The sequence below is a fragment of the Falco punctatus genome (assembly GCF_963210335.1).
Source record: "Falco punctatus genome assembly, chromosome: 5".
NCBI classification, from domain to species: Eukaryota; Metazoa; Chordata; class Aves; order Falconiformes; family Falconidae; genus Falco; species Falco punctatus.
In genome coordinates this window covers 72,194,725-72,210,953 of record NC_137584.1, presented here as the reverse complement: position 1 = coordinate 72,210,953, position 16,229 = coordinate 72,194,725, and the positions used below count along the sequence as shown (strand labels likewise).

The 16,229-nt window shown below is 38.4% G+C and overlaps 1 protein-coding gene across 7 annotated transcripts in view; it reads right to left on the bottom strand.

Annotated features, from left to right (window-relative positions):
• KIF13B (kinesin family member 13B) overlaps positions 1-16,229 on the bottom strand; it is a 162,126-nt gene that overhangs the window by 25,774 nt on the left and 120,123 nt on the right. For 5 of the 7 annotated variants that reach the window (XM_080388387.1, XM_080388381.1, XM_080388384.1 and 2 more), the window contains 11 exons: positions 15,249-15,278; positions 13,396-13,495; positions 12,938-13,064; positions 11,352-11,407; positions 9,939-10,063; positions 8,654-8,830; positions 6,985-7,077; positions 5,928-6,080; positions 4,852-4,929; positions 4,132-4,185; positions 3,177-3,197 (listed from right to left, as the gene is read on the bottom strand). In XM_080388387.1, coding sequence (XP_080244513.1) covers positions 3,177-3,197; positions 4,132-4,185; positions 4,852-4,929; positions 5,928-6,080; positions 6,985-7,077; positions 8,654-8,830; positions 9,939-10,063; positions 11,352-11,407; positions 12,938-13,064; positions 13,396-13,495; positions 15,249-15,278 — 1,014 coding nt within the window. The remainder of the gene's footprint in view (positions 1-3,176; positions 3,198-4,131; positions 4,186-4,851; positions 4,930-5,927; positions 6,081-6,984; positions 7,078-8,653; positions 8,831-9,938; positions 10,064-11,351; positions 11,408-12,937; positions 13,065-13,395; positions 13,496-15,248; positions 15,279-16,229) is intronic. The other 2 variants (XM_080388385.1, XM_080388386.1) reach the window with 1 other exon arrangement.

The following is a 16,229-nucleotide window of genomic DNA, read 5'->3' as shown; positions in this document are numbered from 1 at the left end:
TGAAAGATAACCCATCTCAATCTCACAAAGAAAAAAAATAGAAGAATTATTAACTATATTAACTTGATGAAGTTCCTAAGTTTCTCATATGCATGTTATACAGCACTCTCACATGATTGCTTTGTGCATTCACTAACTGAAACACTTAAAGTCTAAGCAATTGGTATTATTTAAGTGCTGTGAATCTTTCCTCTATCAAGAAGGGTGGTGAGAGAAAGGAAGGAAGCTTGTAAATCATTTGCCCAGAGGAGTCATCATTTTCTGAATATATTTGGTCTCTGCCAAGTGACCAAACAGAGGTCAAGTGACTTAATTTAACAAATCAAAAATAGCCACCAGAAGAATGCATGTCCCTTGATATATTTTGATACAGAGTTGTTTATAAAGTGGTTTATTTCTGTAATGCCTTCTCCTTCTCCTCTTCCTTCCCTTCTTTCACACATCCTCCACGAAAAACACCGGGGAATTTATTTCAGGTCAGCACCGACATGCACAAAATCTTTAGAGTAAATATGGGTGATCACTACCTAAGTCATCTGTAGGCTTTACCTGACAACAATTCTTTTCTTGAACTTGACAGACCATTACAATGCAGCCACTGGGTAAGAGAAATGAATAGTTCTTGTGTTTTATTATTTTCGCAGTTCAGAAAAGGCTTAGGAAAAGGTGACCATGTAGCACTTAAATACAAGCATACAGCTAGGACAAAAGGCACTTGTTCTCATGAACAGCAAGATTATTCAAATTGATCTACATGGTACCATTTTGCTGAAAAAACTCTGGTTCCTGGTAAAACCTGAAGGTTAAGTGGCACAATCTTGTCTTACTTCATTTTTGGATACAAGGCTTTTGAGCTACAAACTACTGGACCTTTGGGAAAGAAAGGATGACTGTCAAAGACAGAATGGCTATTGTGCAAAGGTATTTTAAGAACAACTCATGAAATTTTTCATCAGGATGTGATTATAGTCTGAAGAAGACCTGTAAACACAAGGCAGAGGTGCCTTCCATTCTTTGTGCGTCTAATTCATCCAGTTTAGAGTCAACTGAATTGTTAACCTTCTAATGCAAGCACCCTGGAACTCAAAAAACCAGCTCCGTATCTTAGATCACCACTAAGAGACTATACTCATGTATCATCTGACACATGCTGATGTGCAAGTTGAAATAAAATTCATCTCACTCTCCTGTAACCATATATGTAGGGGTAACAGGAGCAAAAATTGGCGTCTTCTCATTTAAGCAAGCAGATATAACTTAGAGGTCAGACCAAATGTAGTCCTGTTAACCTAATACGAGATATCTGTAAGTATCTTCTGAAGTAAATTTAGAAAACATCTCCTTGCCCTCTCAGCCAGTTAGGTAGCTTAATCTTGTAAGTTATTATTACAAAATATCCCAAAGGTGACGTAAATATTTCACATGAATGCATACCTCAGTGTGAGAGTCATCCTGCTCTTTGGAAGCTCTTGGTGGTATCAGTACACAGAGATATTCTTTAATGCTTTTCCACAATGTGCCAAACCCACACTTCTGCTCCAGTCCTGGAGAAGGGCTTTTCTAGCTCTTTATGGGGGTGTGACCACCAAACCACATTTGTAGTAACAAAGATCCAACTATGGCTGCAAGATGAATCTGGGTCCTAATTCTGGAAACTTCTGATCTGCCTGTTTTATTTGCACCAATACCATCTTTATTTCTTATTCCAACTTGTCTAATATTCTTGTTTACAGGGGAATGAGTCTTGGGTATCACAGTGATGAAGAATGAAGCAACATTCACATTCATAACGTTACCAGTATGAATGGTGCTTTACATAGACGAATGAGACTTGACAGCCCTTTCCACAAAGCTAAAAATCCATGGTAAAGACAGCAGGAATGCAAGGAATAATACTGTTAAAATTAGAGAGAAACATGAATTAATGAAATGAACGTTAAAGAGAGGAGTATTCTGAAATATGTCAGCAGCTTCCACTAATATTAAAGTATGCAGGCTTGATAGATAGTTCTGCACCCAATTCAGGATGCTGTTACTATCCTGTGACTGATACTTCTTATGACAGAATAAACCATTTGTTTGAGATTAGCTTATTATAGTCACTTGTAAACAAAACCAAATTCCTGATAAAATAACGATTTATGACTACTGGAGAAGACTTCTTTCTCATTAAATTTCTCTGCAAGTGACAAAGACACCTAACTTATTTGAAACTCCCCACATCAAGGCATTCTCAGATCCTTTATGCTAAAATAGATAGGACTGATATCACTAAAGTGTGCTTTACAATGTCTGTGTGCTATAGGAACATTTAAACATTTGTTTAACGTTTCACGGTTATTACAAATGCTTTCGTTTGTCTCCCTATGGAAACTGAACCAGAGATCCATTTAAACCCAGATATTTCTAATGGGGCAGTTTGCACCCTGTCGTGTCCTGAGTAACAAGTGCCTTGAAACGAAGCACGCTGCAAGCAAGGAGGTAAGCTACATAACCGCAGGTCCATTTTTTACAGTAGTACAGTGTGTTTGTCAGCGGATACATCAATCATGGTGAAAAGCTGCAAAACCCCATGCAAACCACTACCAATTAACTCTGATTAAGCAGAGCTTGGTACAACTAAGGGGAGAAACAGTCATTCCTCCGAGAGGGTTAACGTGATAGCAAGGATGCATGTTTTCCATTGGCCCAGTACTAATTTAAAACTATTCCTTCTTAGAAATCAAGAGTTGTTAACACTGAACTATCTGAAGCCATAAAGCCTGAGAAAGATTTGGAAGAAACTCAAAGTGTATTTCATCTCGAGGCTAATATACATGACTGGCGCATATTTGTTTGCTTTTGTGTCTTTTTTTTTTTTTAAGCTGAGATGGGGCCATTTCTGAAATAACTTCAACCTGTCCAAAGAACTGTAAGAAATGGCATTAAATAGCTATAGCTCTGTAACAAACCATAAGATACATCCAAGAAGGAGAAACTTCTCTCATTTGTACCAGTTTCACACTGCATTAATGACAGGCTTTTCAATGGAAAAACTCGTTTGCTGTGTACTATGCAAATGAGACACCACCAGCAGCATCTTCAAAGCAGGAAGTAAAAGCGTGTAAGTGAGCAAAATAAACTTTATAGTGAGATAAAATTATTATCCCACTCATTAGGTGGACCTAATGCATTACCTCTGCTGGGACCTTTGGACTCTGAAACATGCAATGAGAGAAATCATTGAGGGGAAGGGAGAAGAAAAACAAATCATTAAGAACTCTGGTCTTTAATTTTTGCTTTAAAAACCTACAATATTGAAACATCCCACAGCTCTCTCCAAACAGAAGTTGCTATAAGCACTTTATCACCTGCACATATTTTAGCATTCTCTACATGGATCAGATGTAGCAGATTTAGCAACCAATGCTAGAGCACTACATCAAAATTCTATTATTCCGTGCAACTGCATTATGCATTAAAATGCCTTGTCACCACTAGATTCTGCCTTTTAAAATGACTACACGCTTGCTGGGCAGAATATCTATCAGGATAAGACCTTCTAGTTTATCTAGGATTTGGAAAATAAGTTTAAATTTAATCTTTCACTTTTTAAAGAATTACTTTTGATCTATGCTGTTGTTTTTAAGGAGTGTAATGGGCTGAAATATCACCCACCATAAGCTTATGACTGCTGGTTTCTCTCTGAAGGTCAGGGACTCTCTTCATAGGCCTCTATTCTGTCCTAGAGGTGGACCTGAACTTACACATGAACCCAAATTTGTCCCTTACCCAAAGGTTTGCATCCACTCAGGTGAAAGCTTTGGAAGAGCTCTGAAGCTGGACACTGAGAAAAAACGTGAGGGATGGCTATGTTTAATCTCATCTGCTCAACTCGGGTCTGCCGTGACACATCCCACAGCAGCTGGCAGCTAGGACTATTTGACTGACGAAGGCCTGGGAACTTTCCCAGAGAGGTCTAGTGTAGCACATCCAAAGCTAGGTATGCCCTGGGAACAGTCCCAAGGACACAAGCGTGTGCCCCATCTTTTACAGATGTTTCCCACTTATGCCCCTGTAACTGGGATAGCGTAGTCACTGTAGCTACTTTTTTCCTACAGAAGATTTCCCAGGAGACCTGCAGACACTTACCCGGTTACTGCTCAGGTTATAAGGGGGTGCTAAATCTTGGCGGCTTCCAGAAAGCTGAAATAATTAAGACAAGCAGAGTTATTTCCTAACAAAAACTCGGACAACTAATACAATATGCCTCTTGACAAACATAAGGAAGGGTAAGAAGAAACAGTTTTGTGGTTAAAACAGAACTGAAATCCAAGAGATGAAAGGTGAAATCCTGATTATTGACCTGGAAGGAGCATTTGATTTGACAAGTTTGAATACTAGTTCTGTCAAAGGATTTCCTTCCAAATTTTGGACAACAGAAACCTCATTTTTCTTATGCACAATGCTGTTAGAAAGTTTAAGATCAGTAAATACTTGTAACTTGCTTTCAAATCTTGTAAAGAAAAAGAGAAAAAATAATTTTCAACTTGATAGATAAATGAAAAAAACCTCCAGTGTTCAGAAAAAAACCCACACCACCATAAGTTCTTTTTACATTGTTTTTTCAGATAGTCTGGACTTATGGGGTGCTTTCAAGCATACCAGCCTGTATGATGAAAGCATGAATACGTGGAGATTTTGTCTTCACTTAGCAATTTACATGCTCACAAACAGCACAGACAAATAGAAGGGTCAAATAAAAGGAAATTTATTGCTATACTCCATGACTCTGGCATCACAGGAACCTGCAACTGAAGGACTGGACCTGCTGCCCTCAATATGCTGCTGATGCCAGCATGGAATACTCACCCGATTCACATTGGGAGAGCTCAGGCTCCTGCGATAGAGTTTTCCTTTTCCCATCAGCTGCTCTTTTACAGCAACTTCCTGCCAATCATAGAGAAGCAAAATTGAAAATATGCATGTTTTGCAAGAATCTAAGCTCCAATAATCCCAGGATAGTTTTGTCTATACAAGAAAAATGTTTCTAAACTGCCTGATTGCATAGGCTCCTGTCTGCAAGGTCTACTATAATCTAAAACTTGCATGTAACATGGATAGAAGCGTAAGAGTAGATAAACTTCAACATCTAGTATTTTGCTGATTGGCACACGTAAGATTTTACGGCTAGTTCTGATTGTAGGAGAATACTGTTACAGATGCGAAAAGTAAGACTCCCTTTCCTAGCTGAACTCTTCTTTTAATCCTTTAAACTAATTATATATGACAGGGAACTTGGTTTCCATACTTAGAGTGCATCACACTTCACCATTAATTTATAGCGGGCAGGCACATACTCTAGCTTGTTTTGCATAACTTTCTTTTGTGCTTGCATAATTTATATCACAACAATTTTCAGTGAATGTTTTTCTCTCCTGTATTGTTCCTGGTAAACAGATCAAGTTACAGTACTTGAGATTAATCCAACCAATGTCGTCTTTATTGACAGAATGGGTTTGGTTACTTCAAGATAGAATATGGGCAAAATGACCAGAACTCTAGAAATCTAGTAGCAGCTTTGGGAACTATTAGCTAAAGCCCAAGCTTCAGAAAGCAAAAGAAATGCCACACAAATACTTTTTTCTGAACCATAATTAGCAAGGCACAGTCTTAAAAACAAACCCAGCATCCCATAACAGCACATTTAACGTAAAGCTCCCAGCCCCATCCATCCATATTGCAGGTAGTTGAGCGAGCACATCTCTGTAAAGACAGCTGCATTGCTCCTTTGGATGTCTGCCATGTGCACACTTTGGAAGGCTGAGGTATGCACTGAAGCGGTTGGTTTGTTAGCCATTGTATGCACTTACAAGAACATCTGCATTGCCATACATTGTTCTTGGGAAGCATATTCTCTGCTGTCGACTACAGCCTTAAAAACAGACCTGGCGCAGACGATCCAAGGTGAGAATGTTCTCCACAGCCAGCACACTCCTCAGGTACTTCTCAATATAGGCTTCAGAGTCAGCTGAAGCTGCATCTTCAACGTTTGCTGCCATTCGGGCTAGTGCCTCCCGCTCCTCAGCTCCTTGAGCATCCTAGGGAGAGGAGAAGAAATTACATCCTTTTAAAATAAAAGAAAGTCTCCCACATCACTGAAGAAAAAGCATTTTTAGAACACACAGCACAGAGCCAACATTGTTTGCCCTTAAGCTCAGGGACAGATTTGGATGTGCTCCTAGCACAGTTCCAGACTGCTCAAGCTACACGTGGTTATTGTTTTTTGGTTTGGGTTTGGGTTTTGTTTGTTGGGGGTTTTTTGAGAGTTTCACAGTAAGACATTGCTATTGATTAACAAAAGGCTGCATTCAGATATTTTGCAATTAATTAGTGCTCAAACATGCTTGGGGCATTACCTATCCTGTGAGGAAAACAAAATTTCAAGTGATTTGCAAGAAAAAGAATAGACCATTGCCTGAGAAATGTTTCAACACAGACTGCTAAATACAGCAGAACATAAAAGGCAGAGTCAGGCAGCAATCAGACTTTTGGCTCTTCATGTGTTAATGCTTTTTACAAGTGCTCTGATAGAGCATCTGTTTGGAAGGAAAGGATTAGCATCTAACTATGAACATGCTCAGGAATCAAGAGTTGCATAAAAACGTTACTTAGAAAAAGCCACTTCGTTCCTTTTTACATATTCTCATGCACCCTACATGAGGCACTTCACCCACCCATCTTTACTCCTCCTTTTTCTCTGTCTTTAAAATGTTTCTTCAAGGACCTGAGCAAATAGATGCTCACTCAACAAAATACACAGTGACACTGATAAGAGCTAGGTTGCTGCTAAGTCACAGCATGTAAAGGAATACGCTTGATAATCTTTTATAAACCCCATAGTTTATGCTTGCAGCAGCAAGAGCTAGCATGCTCAAAATAAGGGGAAAAATCACAGAGTTAGAGTCTCTTAGCCAATTTCAGATAGTCTGATTTCTTATTCACCTCTGGAATATTTGAGACTATCTCAAAAGTGACACCACAGCCAGGAATGGAACTTCGGTGGGACATTCTTCGGAGGAAACTCTGTGCAAAACCCTGTGTGGAGGGGAAGAAAAAAAAATTTTTTTTTCTTCAAGGAAAACATATTCTAACATATTTCAACTGATGTAAATATAGTTTGCAATGAAAGAAGTCCAAACCCAAAAGACTAGCCAATATGTAAGAGTCAAATATTTTAACCTGGAGACAAATAATTTGCTTTTCTGTATTTTAGATACAGAGAAAGGATAGAATTAACTTCCTTCTTTGCAAGGTGACTGCTTAACCAGCACACAAAGCATTTGCTAGCTCTAAAGGTGAGGGGTTGCTTTTTTTTACTAGAGCCCTAGGTGACTTGTCTTGAATACTGACAAGTACAGACATTAAATTCTTGACCAAAGAGATCGTTATGAAGAATGATTTAAGGGGGCATGGTCATTGTTTATGCTGACTTGGCGCCTTGCAGGGTTAAGAACTGGACTGTTGAATTAATGCAGAGATGAGTCATTCAAAGATGCTGCTGAGATGAATAGCCAGGAAAGGTTATTGATGAGGATTTTTAGAAACCTAGCAAGAAAGCCAAAGATTCTGTGTCGAGTAAAAGTAAAACACATCAGTGACTAAATCCATAGAAAACAGAACTGATGAAGACTTAATACAATTGTAATTACTGGCTTGCTCAATTTACCTATTGAATGCACTCTTCCATTCTATATGACAACAAATTCACTGTTCCCTTTCCGAGAAAAAGCTTTTGTCTGATCGAAGCACCAAGAACTGTAGTTCTATTCCTAGCACTGAAAGCAGTTTAGAGTTGTCTACAGGGTTTCAGGGTGTGACCACACCTCTTCTGCTCTGGCTTTAGATTTTAGCTACAGATGTGCAAACAGAATAACAATTCGGGTTTTCTGCTTTGTCATTATCACTGCTAGGGGAAGCTGGCTTCCGAGACGACACTGAACAAACTCTTCCTCACCATCTTTCTCAAGAATTAAATATTTTGTAGGACATGATGCTGCAAATGGAATGACAGTCTTCTGCTTTCCATTTGTCAAACATCCTGCTCTAATCTACACATTATCACAAGAGCACAAGACAATTGGAAAACATAAAAGACCAAGAGTGATTAACTTTGACAAATTACATGAAGAGGACCTCTGCTCTGCTAAATTATCTCTAAATATCTGGATGCATAAGTAGAAATGGTTAGCAGCAATGTGTGACCATCTTATAGGAGCAGGAAAACACACAAGTTTCTCCTTATGCACAGTTTTTGCAAAACATGAACTCCAAGCTCACAAGAAGTTAACTCTTCCTACTTTTTCCAGTGACTGGGGATAAAGCACTTAGTAGTTAATACAAATAATACCAAATCTGTCATAACTGGATGCCATTGAGCCTTTACAAAAAAGCTGCATTATCATATGCAATACAAAAGATACTATGAAAATTACTTGGCAGCTTCAAGTCTCTGTGTGTGCCATTGATATGGTGCTTCCATTCAGGCAGATGAAGGTAGATGTAAGAAAATAAGTCACAGCAGCAGCATATTGCACAAATCATAGCCTTCCCCTCTTCAAGCAGTGACAAATGTGGGGCAGAGCAAAAATGTGAAGGATTAGAAAAGATATACCTGTCTGCCATACACATTAACACAAATGCGCTTGCGTAACACTAATTGCATTTCTGCAGGATGGCTGAGCTGGACAGTGGCTCTCACAATAAGGTAAACTCTTTCATCTGCTGCTGTTCCTTTACTGAGCTGGATACAGTCGTGGACTGTGGAATCCCATGAGGCTTCTGCTTTCACCTGCAAAGGAAAAAAATGTATCCTCTAATAAGCATAATTAGGTGTATAATTAACTGTAATTAATTAAGCATAATTAACAAAAATACATAATACATAAATTTTGAGAGTCAGCTTCTCCATTTCACTCCCTGTGAAGAAAAATCCCTACACTTTAGAAAAGGCCATTTAAAAATCAAGATTAGTTTGCCAAATGAAGACGCTGGGATTAAAAATGCCAACTTGCTCGAAGTCTGGAACATTTCCTCTTGAAAACAGATCTTTGAATACTCAGGATCACTGCAAATAAATTATAAAATATGCAGAACTACAGGATTATTTGGCCTAATTTATTAAAATAAACCAGAAAGCAACAGAGATTGCAGTGAATATCTTCCATCACACACAAACTCTCCCATCTGTATTTGGGAAATAACTTTGCTGAAACATTTCTAGCAGTATACAGCAAAACCTGGAATTTCTCTTCTTGAATGTTTTAAAATGTGTTACTGAAGCTGTAAATGGTTTATCTTCAAGCCATAAGAAAAACGGCCTGGTAGACATCTTTCCAGGCTTTAAAAACAAAACAGAACAAAAAAAATCTACCAAAGCCATCAGGAATAAAGCTCTTCTAAAAATATAAAAAGACATAAGTTTCAGAGTAAGGAGCAAAACTTTAAGATAAAAAAAATAAATCACAGATTCTAAACTTAATAGCAAAAATTATAAACCAGCAATTGTAAAGTTGTAAAGCTATGAGTTATGTGCCAAAATTGAGTGTAATGAAAGTAACAATGAAGAGGCAAGTATGTTAACTGCAGGAACAGTTGAGATCACTTGGTTCTTCATCTGGGGACTTCAGTATTCCAACTTATTCAGGGGTTTTATTTTTAAACACAACTCAATCTCAAGCTTTTGTAATGCTTGGATACAGATGAAGGAAGATCCTTACTATTTTCCAAATCATGGTTATACTAGCAAATATCCTTGAGCACACAAAGTCAGTCATATAAGAAAAAAGTGTTGTATCCTTTGTATGCCATCTTTGAAGCATTATTTTTATATCCGAATATATATAGAGAACAATTAGAAGACTTCTAAACTAAATATACTGGTCTGCATCTCTGCTTACCTCGCTATCATGATGCTTCACAATCTGCAGTTCAAAGAATTCCTCCTCCTCTTCTGCAACAAGAGTAGCATCCCATCCACCCGCTTCTGGGTCATCAAGGTTATCCTGAGAACTGAAGTCATCAGCTAGAAACAAAAGTGAATGCAGGTGAGGAGGCACAAAGCAATTATCCTTTTTAAAAACATCCAGAAAGTCATGAAATCACATTTACATCACTTAACTCCCCAGCCTGAGTACTTACACTCTACCTAAAAAAGAAAAGCTCCCTGCATTGTTCCACGCTGAAGAGTCCCATTTCTATACAGAAAGCATGCACAAAGATTTGGGGACACAGACTCAAGAGTGCTTTATGAAGTCTTCTATTGTACAGGAGGCTCCTCCCGTTGCAAACATCCCCTCCTGGCCCACAGGTGTATTTTCACCACTACTGTTCAATCACACTAAGTACATTGCTCATTCAGCATTAGTTAGGTGGTGTGGGTTTTTTAAAATAAAGATAAGCTACTGGTTGAACAAGTAAAAATACTGTACTTTCAGATCATGATTAAACAAACCCTTCGTCTGTTTTTTGAGAAGAAGCTCAACCTGTCCTGGCCTGAGTCCCTCACCATGAATTAATTATTAACTAGCTCCTCTTTGAAGCCATTTGATATGCCAATGTGCTTTTTTAGGCGAACAAGCCATAAATGTAAACAGCACTGCAGCAAACACCTCCCCACCTGCACCTGGTGCTTCTAACCCAAGTGTTAATGCTCATCTAAACATCTTAACAAGGATTTGTTCAACTGATGAGGCACTGTTGGCCCCCTGGACTACTTTAGGCTTGCCACTTTCTTGGCTACCATTTCCCATCTTTAACAGAAGTATCTGATAAACACACTGTTTGAATTGGATTTTCTATTTGGATGTACTGAAACATACATTGTTTAAGGAAACACATAGGATCACACTCTGTAAAACTAACTTAAGTTTATAATCCCATGGGATTTTGATAATGCAGGTTATTACCAGTAACTTCACATTTTCTTCTAAGCCATCAGTAAAGAAATTATAGGATATAGCATCAGTGCTGTATCCTCGTGAGACCTCAGAAAGAATGTTCCCAACAACAATTTTGCCTTTACTCTGCCTTTTGCCATTCACTCCCTGAGGTGTATTCATTTTACTATTTCTATTTTACTTATTAAACATCTGCAAAACACTGAGATTATTAAAACCTATGGTTCTTCCATACACAATGCCGTGTATTTTGAAACATTAAACAGTATGTTCCAGTGAAAAATGAGCACTCTCAAATTAATCTACCTGCCATTCTAGGCATTTCTTCATTTTATCAGCTTGCTTAAATGCTACAATGTCATTGGTAGTACAAAGTTAGCTCCAAAGTACTCTGTCATTTTAAGAACCACTTACCATTCAAGTCAAGGAAAATAACAGGAATGTGGGTTTCCATACCAGGCACAGGAGTCCTAAAATGCACGACAGGGACAATGGTGGCATTTAAAGTAACACAGATTTACCCAGCACACATACCTTATGAGATACAAGCCCACAGTACATTACATTCAGTACAACTGCAATTTTAAGCCAGACCATTGATAACCTTGGCAAACAGCTTCATTTTAATTTACTGTTGCAGACTCCAAGACTCAACTCAATTGGTATTTCTTTTATACCAGCTATCTTAGAATTATGTTCTCTGACCTCTGCTTTCAGAAATCTTTTCCCCCTCCAAAATGCTAATAGCAAAATCAAGTTTATTTACGCTGACACACACATTTATTAAATGCAAACCACTCTGCATTAGTGATGGCAGTGAAGACAGCAGAGTGAGAATCAGAAAATCCATTGTCAAAGTTTTTCAACTACCATTGATGCTGCCACACTGCACAGTTATTCCTCTTTCTTATGAAACACACATATTTAAGAGTCAAAGCTGCCATTTAAGGCATCTTTCATATCATGGAAAAAGGGGTAACATAGGTGGTGTTTTGTTTGGTTATGAAATGAAATATTCTGTGGCCTAGCAATTTTAAGCCACACAACACTAATATGGTACTAAAAATGTAACATGAAGCATGAAAGACTTTAAGACTACTTGTTACAATCTTAGTTGTAAAAAAAGGGCTTGGACCTGATGAACTTCCTGGTGAGCAAGAGCAGGCTAAAGCCTTATGTAGTAAATAAAGTGCTTGAATTATAGTAAACATTTCTGCTGGTGCAAACATGTTCAAAAGAGATTTTTTTCTCAAGGAAGTTTCCTGCAGCTCCACTGTTTTCAAACCTAGTCAAACACTTTGATGTGAAAGTTGACATGCTTCCAACAAGAATTTGCAATTTTTATGTTTCAGAAGTACTAGCTTTAATGAACTTCAGCTTAAAACTCCGTGACACTGAATTCCATCAATAAATGCTGTTAGAGGTTTGCTCAGGAAAAAACTGCAGAAAGTTGAGAGCAACTGAAGACAAGAGGTTTGAAGTGAAACAACCTTGCTTCCTTATCTGCAGCTGTTACTCACAGCTGCTATGGTACGGCAATCTCAGTCTAGAGTAGTTTACTATTTTTAATGTCTAGAAAGTTACATGGAACACTTGCTGCTTAAACTGACTAAGCTCAAACCAGGAGTGCAACAAAATGCTCATGTAGATGCAGTTTTATTATGACGGAGCAGCCTTTTAAGTGAATGAACTAGGTAATTAACATATTAGCTAATTTTTTTAAATGGTAAGTGCAGTGGTAATAAATATTGATTCTGTTTTTTTAGAAGGTCATAATTACAGTCGGATCAATAATAGTATCGTTTACTAAATAGCATTTCTGGATTTCAGATACACAGCCTAACAAAATAATTTAAGCAAGAGGCCTATTTTAACAACTTTGCTCATACAGTGTACAGAGGCCAGATGAAGGAAATCAAAAAATGGCAGCAAGCCAAGCCAGGAACAGACCATGCATCATTTTTACATTTATTCTTGCACATGGCAATGTATGTTCATACCACTCCGCTGGAGCTCCAGGGATCCCACTGCCAGCAGAAGGAACCATTACAGCATTCCTTTCTTCAGTGAGTGTTAGCCTCATCTCTAAAAGCTGTGCCTCCCGGTCTGCATCATCTTCTGTTTTATCTGGAGAAGCAGGATGTCAGTCAGGACAATAGAGTGCATTTCTTACTCAGGGCCTTTATCACGTGTTGATGATCTTCTATCACCCGTAACAAAATAAATCTCACTCTGCTCAGAAATTCAGTGCATACAGAAGAAACACGCAGTATACCAGAACAACAAACAGTTTTATATAGACTTCTCTAACTTTTGCGGAAAGTAAATCAATGGTGAGTTCTGAGATTAAACTCTCCATTAACTTCTTTTCTAAATTTTACAATATATTAAGATAAGAAGTGTGTGCATGTCTCTCTCAAACTATCACTACTGTTAAGTTTAATAGTATTTTGCTTACCAGGCTTCCCAACAAGTTTTTGCAATTGCTGATCAAGATACTCCTGACGCTTTGTTAAGGCACACAGCCATTTCCGACGGAGCCTCTCCAAATCCCTGTCCTGTAAAGAGGAAAGCAGTCATGTTAAATATTGACCCAGAAAAGCCAAGGTTTCCTATTTGTGGTTTACACGTCTCCTCAACCCTTCTGCTCATACCGTATCCAAAAGCATCTAAGACAGACAGAGCAGACCTCCTGCAAATCACTTGGCTCTTCTCTATTTTCTGTTGCACAGGACAACTTAAACAGAAACACAGAATAGCTGAGGTTGGAAGTGACCTCTGGAGACTGTCCAGTCCAACCCTGGTCTGCACCCAAAGCAGGGTCAACCACAGCAGCTTGCTCAGGGCTATGTCCAGTTGTCTGTTCACTGGATACCACTCAAAAAAGCGTGGGTCTGTTGTCTTTACCCCCTCCCATTTACGTACATTGACAAGATCCCGCCTAAGCCTTTTCTTCTCCTTGAGGCTAAATAACCCCAGTTCTCTTAGCCTTTCTTCACAGGTCCAAACCCTAAACTTTCCACATCTATTTGAAGTATTTTTGCTTGCCAGCCTAAAGGCATCTCCTCCTCTGGCTGTTATCAGCTGAACAAACTTCCCTTAATACACCATCTTTGCCCCCAAACTATTCTAGAACTCCCTAACCACTACCTTGTGGCAAGGCTGAAAACCCCAGCCCTTATCCATGACTCACCATTCACACTCTGTTTAGCAGCCTCATACTACAAATCCATCCCTGCCCCACATCATGCCACTGTCCCAAGTTATGGCATTTGCAACTAAGCCTTGCAAAATATTTTTTTCTAAGTGCTCATGTCCTTCAAAAAATCCACCTCAGTACCCTTAAGAACATTCAGTTCATTTGTCTTTGATATAGAAGTGCTCAGAAATGATGAATGATACTCTACATGCAGCATGTTGGGTGCCACAAAGATGCGCTATCAGCTCTGGGATGCCTTCAGGCAAGCCTCTTTTATGGCAACAGCAGTTCAGATTCATTCCACATCAAACTACAACAAATACTTTGTCAAGAAAAATGGGTGGGTGCAAGACTATAAACTACAGTTGTATTACTCAGCCACAGACCCCTACAGGTATGCTGGAATCTATCAGAGAACATGAAAACTAAATCTCTGGTTGCTCACATTATACGATTTTGAGATTTATAATGATGATGATCTGCTTTTGTTAAAGTTATTCACAAGAAGATGAAAAATACATCACAGATATTGTACCTCATTGGTTCCCCGTTAAGGCTCATGTAACTGTGACATTATATACAAAGAAATAATGTGCTGATTTCAGTAGTTTTATTGCTGCTGTCTTAGGGCTCCAGGCACAGAATCCCCCTTGCTTGCCCAAGGGTTGATCACGGTGCAGTATACTCCAGCTCTCATACACATAGCACATTCATAATATGAAACAGCATGAAGTATTTTGACTGTGTTTTTCAATGCTGCCATGCCTATTCTTGTTCTTAATGAGGACAATGTTGGTCTAACCATAGTTTGTCAAGAAGGAAGACTCCTTCCCCCAAAACACCAAAACCAAAAAGCAATTGGATCTTGTTTTGGAAATACACATTAAGGCACCTTGTTCTTTCCCTTTCACCTCTCTAATCCACCATATGGCATTGCAGCATAACAATCTATGCAATTCTTAAGTTTTTAGTCTCTTCAGAATACGGGCTCTCAGCATATCCATCATCATATCCAACCAGCGCAGCAAAGATAAAAGCCAATCCTCCTCTAACATGTTTTAATCTGAAAGTGTCTGAGTTTGTAAAAAGAGAGAATTCAGATTTTTTCTTACCTGATAACTGTCCATTTCATCATCTTCTTCCTAGGCCAAAACATGCAACACCGTACCATTAAAATTTTTTTAATAGCACGAAATACATTGAAAGCAAAAGGTGTAACTGTTTTAAACAATATTGGCAGTCTTACATAAAAGTCTGAGCTTAGCAATGGTGTATAATCATAGAATTAAAACACATTGACATCCCAAAAATTTGCTGCTTTCAGCTCATCTAAACGCAAACTAGAATAATCCAACAATTACAATGGAAAAAATTCACAGAAATACAGCTATTAGAAGTCTTCTTAATTGGAAACAACTTGAATGCTTAAATTGCCCTAAGAAAAAATAGGGGTTATAGCGAGACAACTTGAGATCTGCTGCATCTCAACAGCAAAGAAAAATGTGCTGTTTTACCTGTAAGACTTAAGTATGACTGTTACAGCAAGCACTGAAAAAAATAATAATCAAAGTCTGGCATAAAGGATTTGAGGTAAGCTTGCTGTAGCATTTAGAGGAGAAAAATTGTAAACGTCTAAGCCAATTGTTAGGGAGTTAGAATAACTCTGTCTACCACACCAGGAGTCACAATGTAGACCTCTGACATTTTGATTTTCATTATTTTCTGATGGGAAACACCACCTTTCATTCTCAACATTCATCACAAGCAGAGCCACTTGCAATGAATATAAGCACAACTGCCACTCCTGCACAGTGAATGGAAAAGCAATGAAGACTCCAACCCTCCCCAAGTTATTACTTATCTATTTAAGTAATAAAAAGCCACTGGAGTCTATTTTTGTACCTTAATAATGAAAGCACACTCTTAGCTAAGCTAAAATTAAAAAGCCATATAGAAGAGGCATTTTCTCAGTTCAAGGTCTTCAGAAAAATCTTTCACATTCCATAGATACTGATTTGTTTGAGATAGAGAAATGTTAATAAGGGGACTAAAAATCCAGGTGCTCAAGTCAGAAGGCTATTGTGAGCAACTGG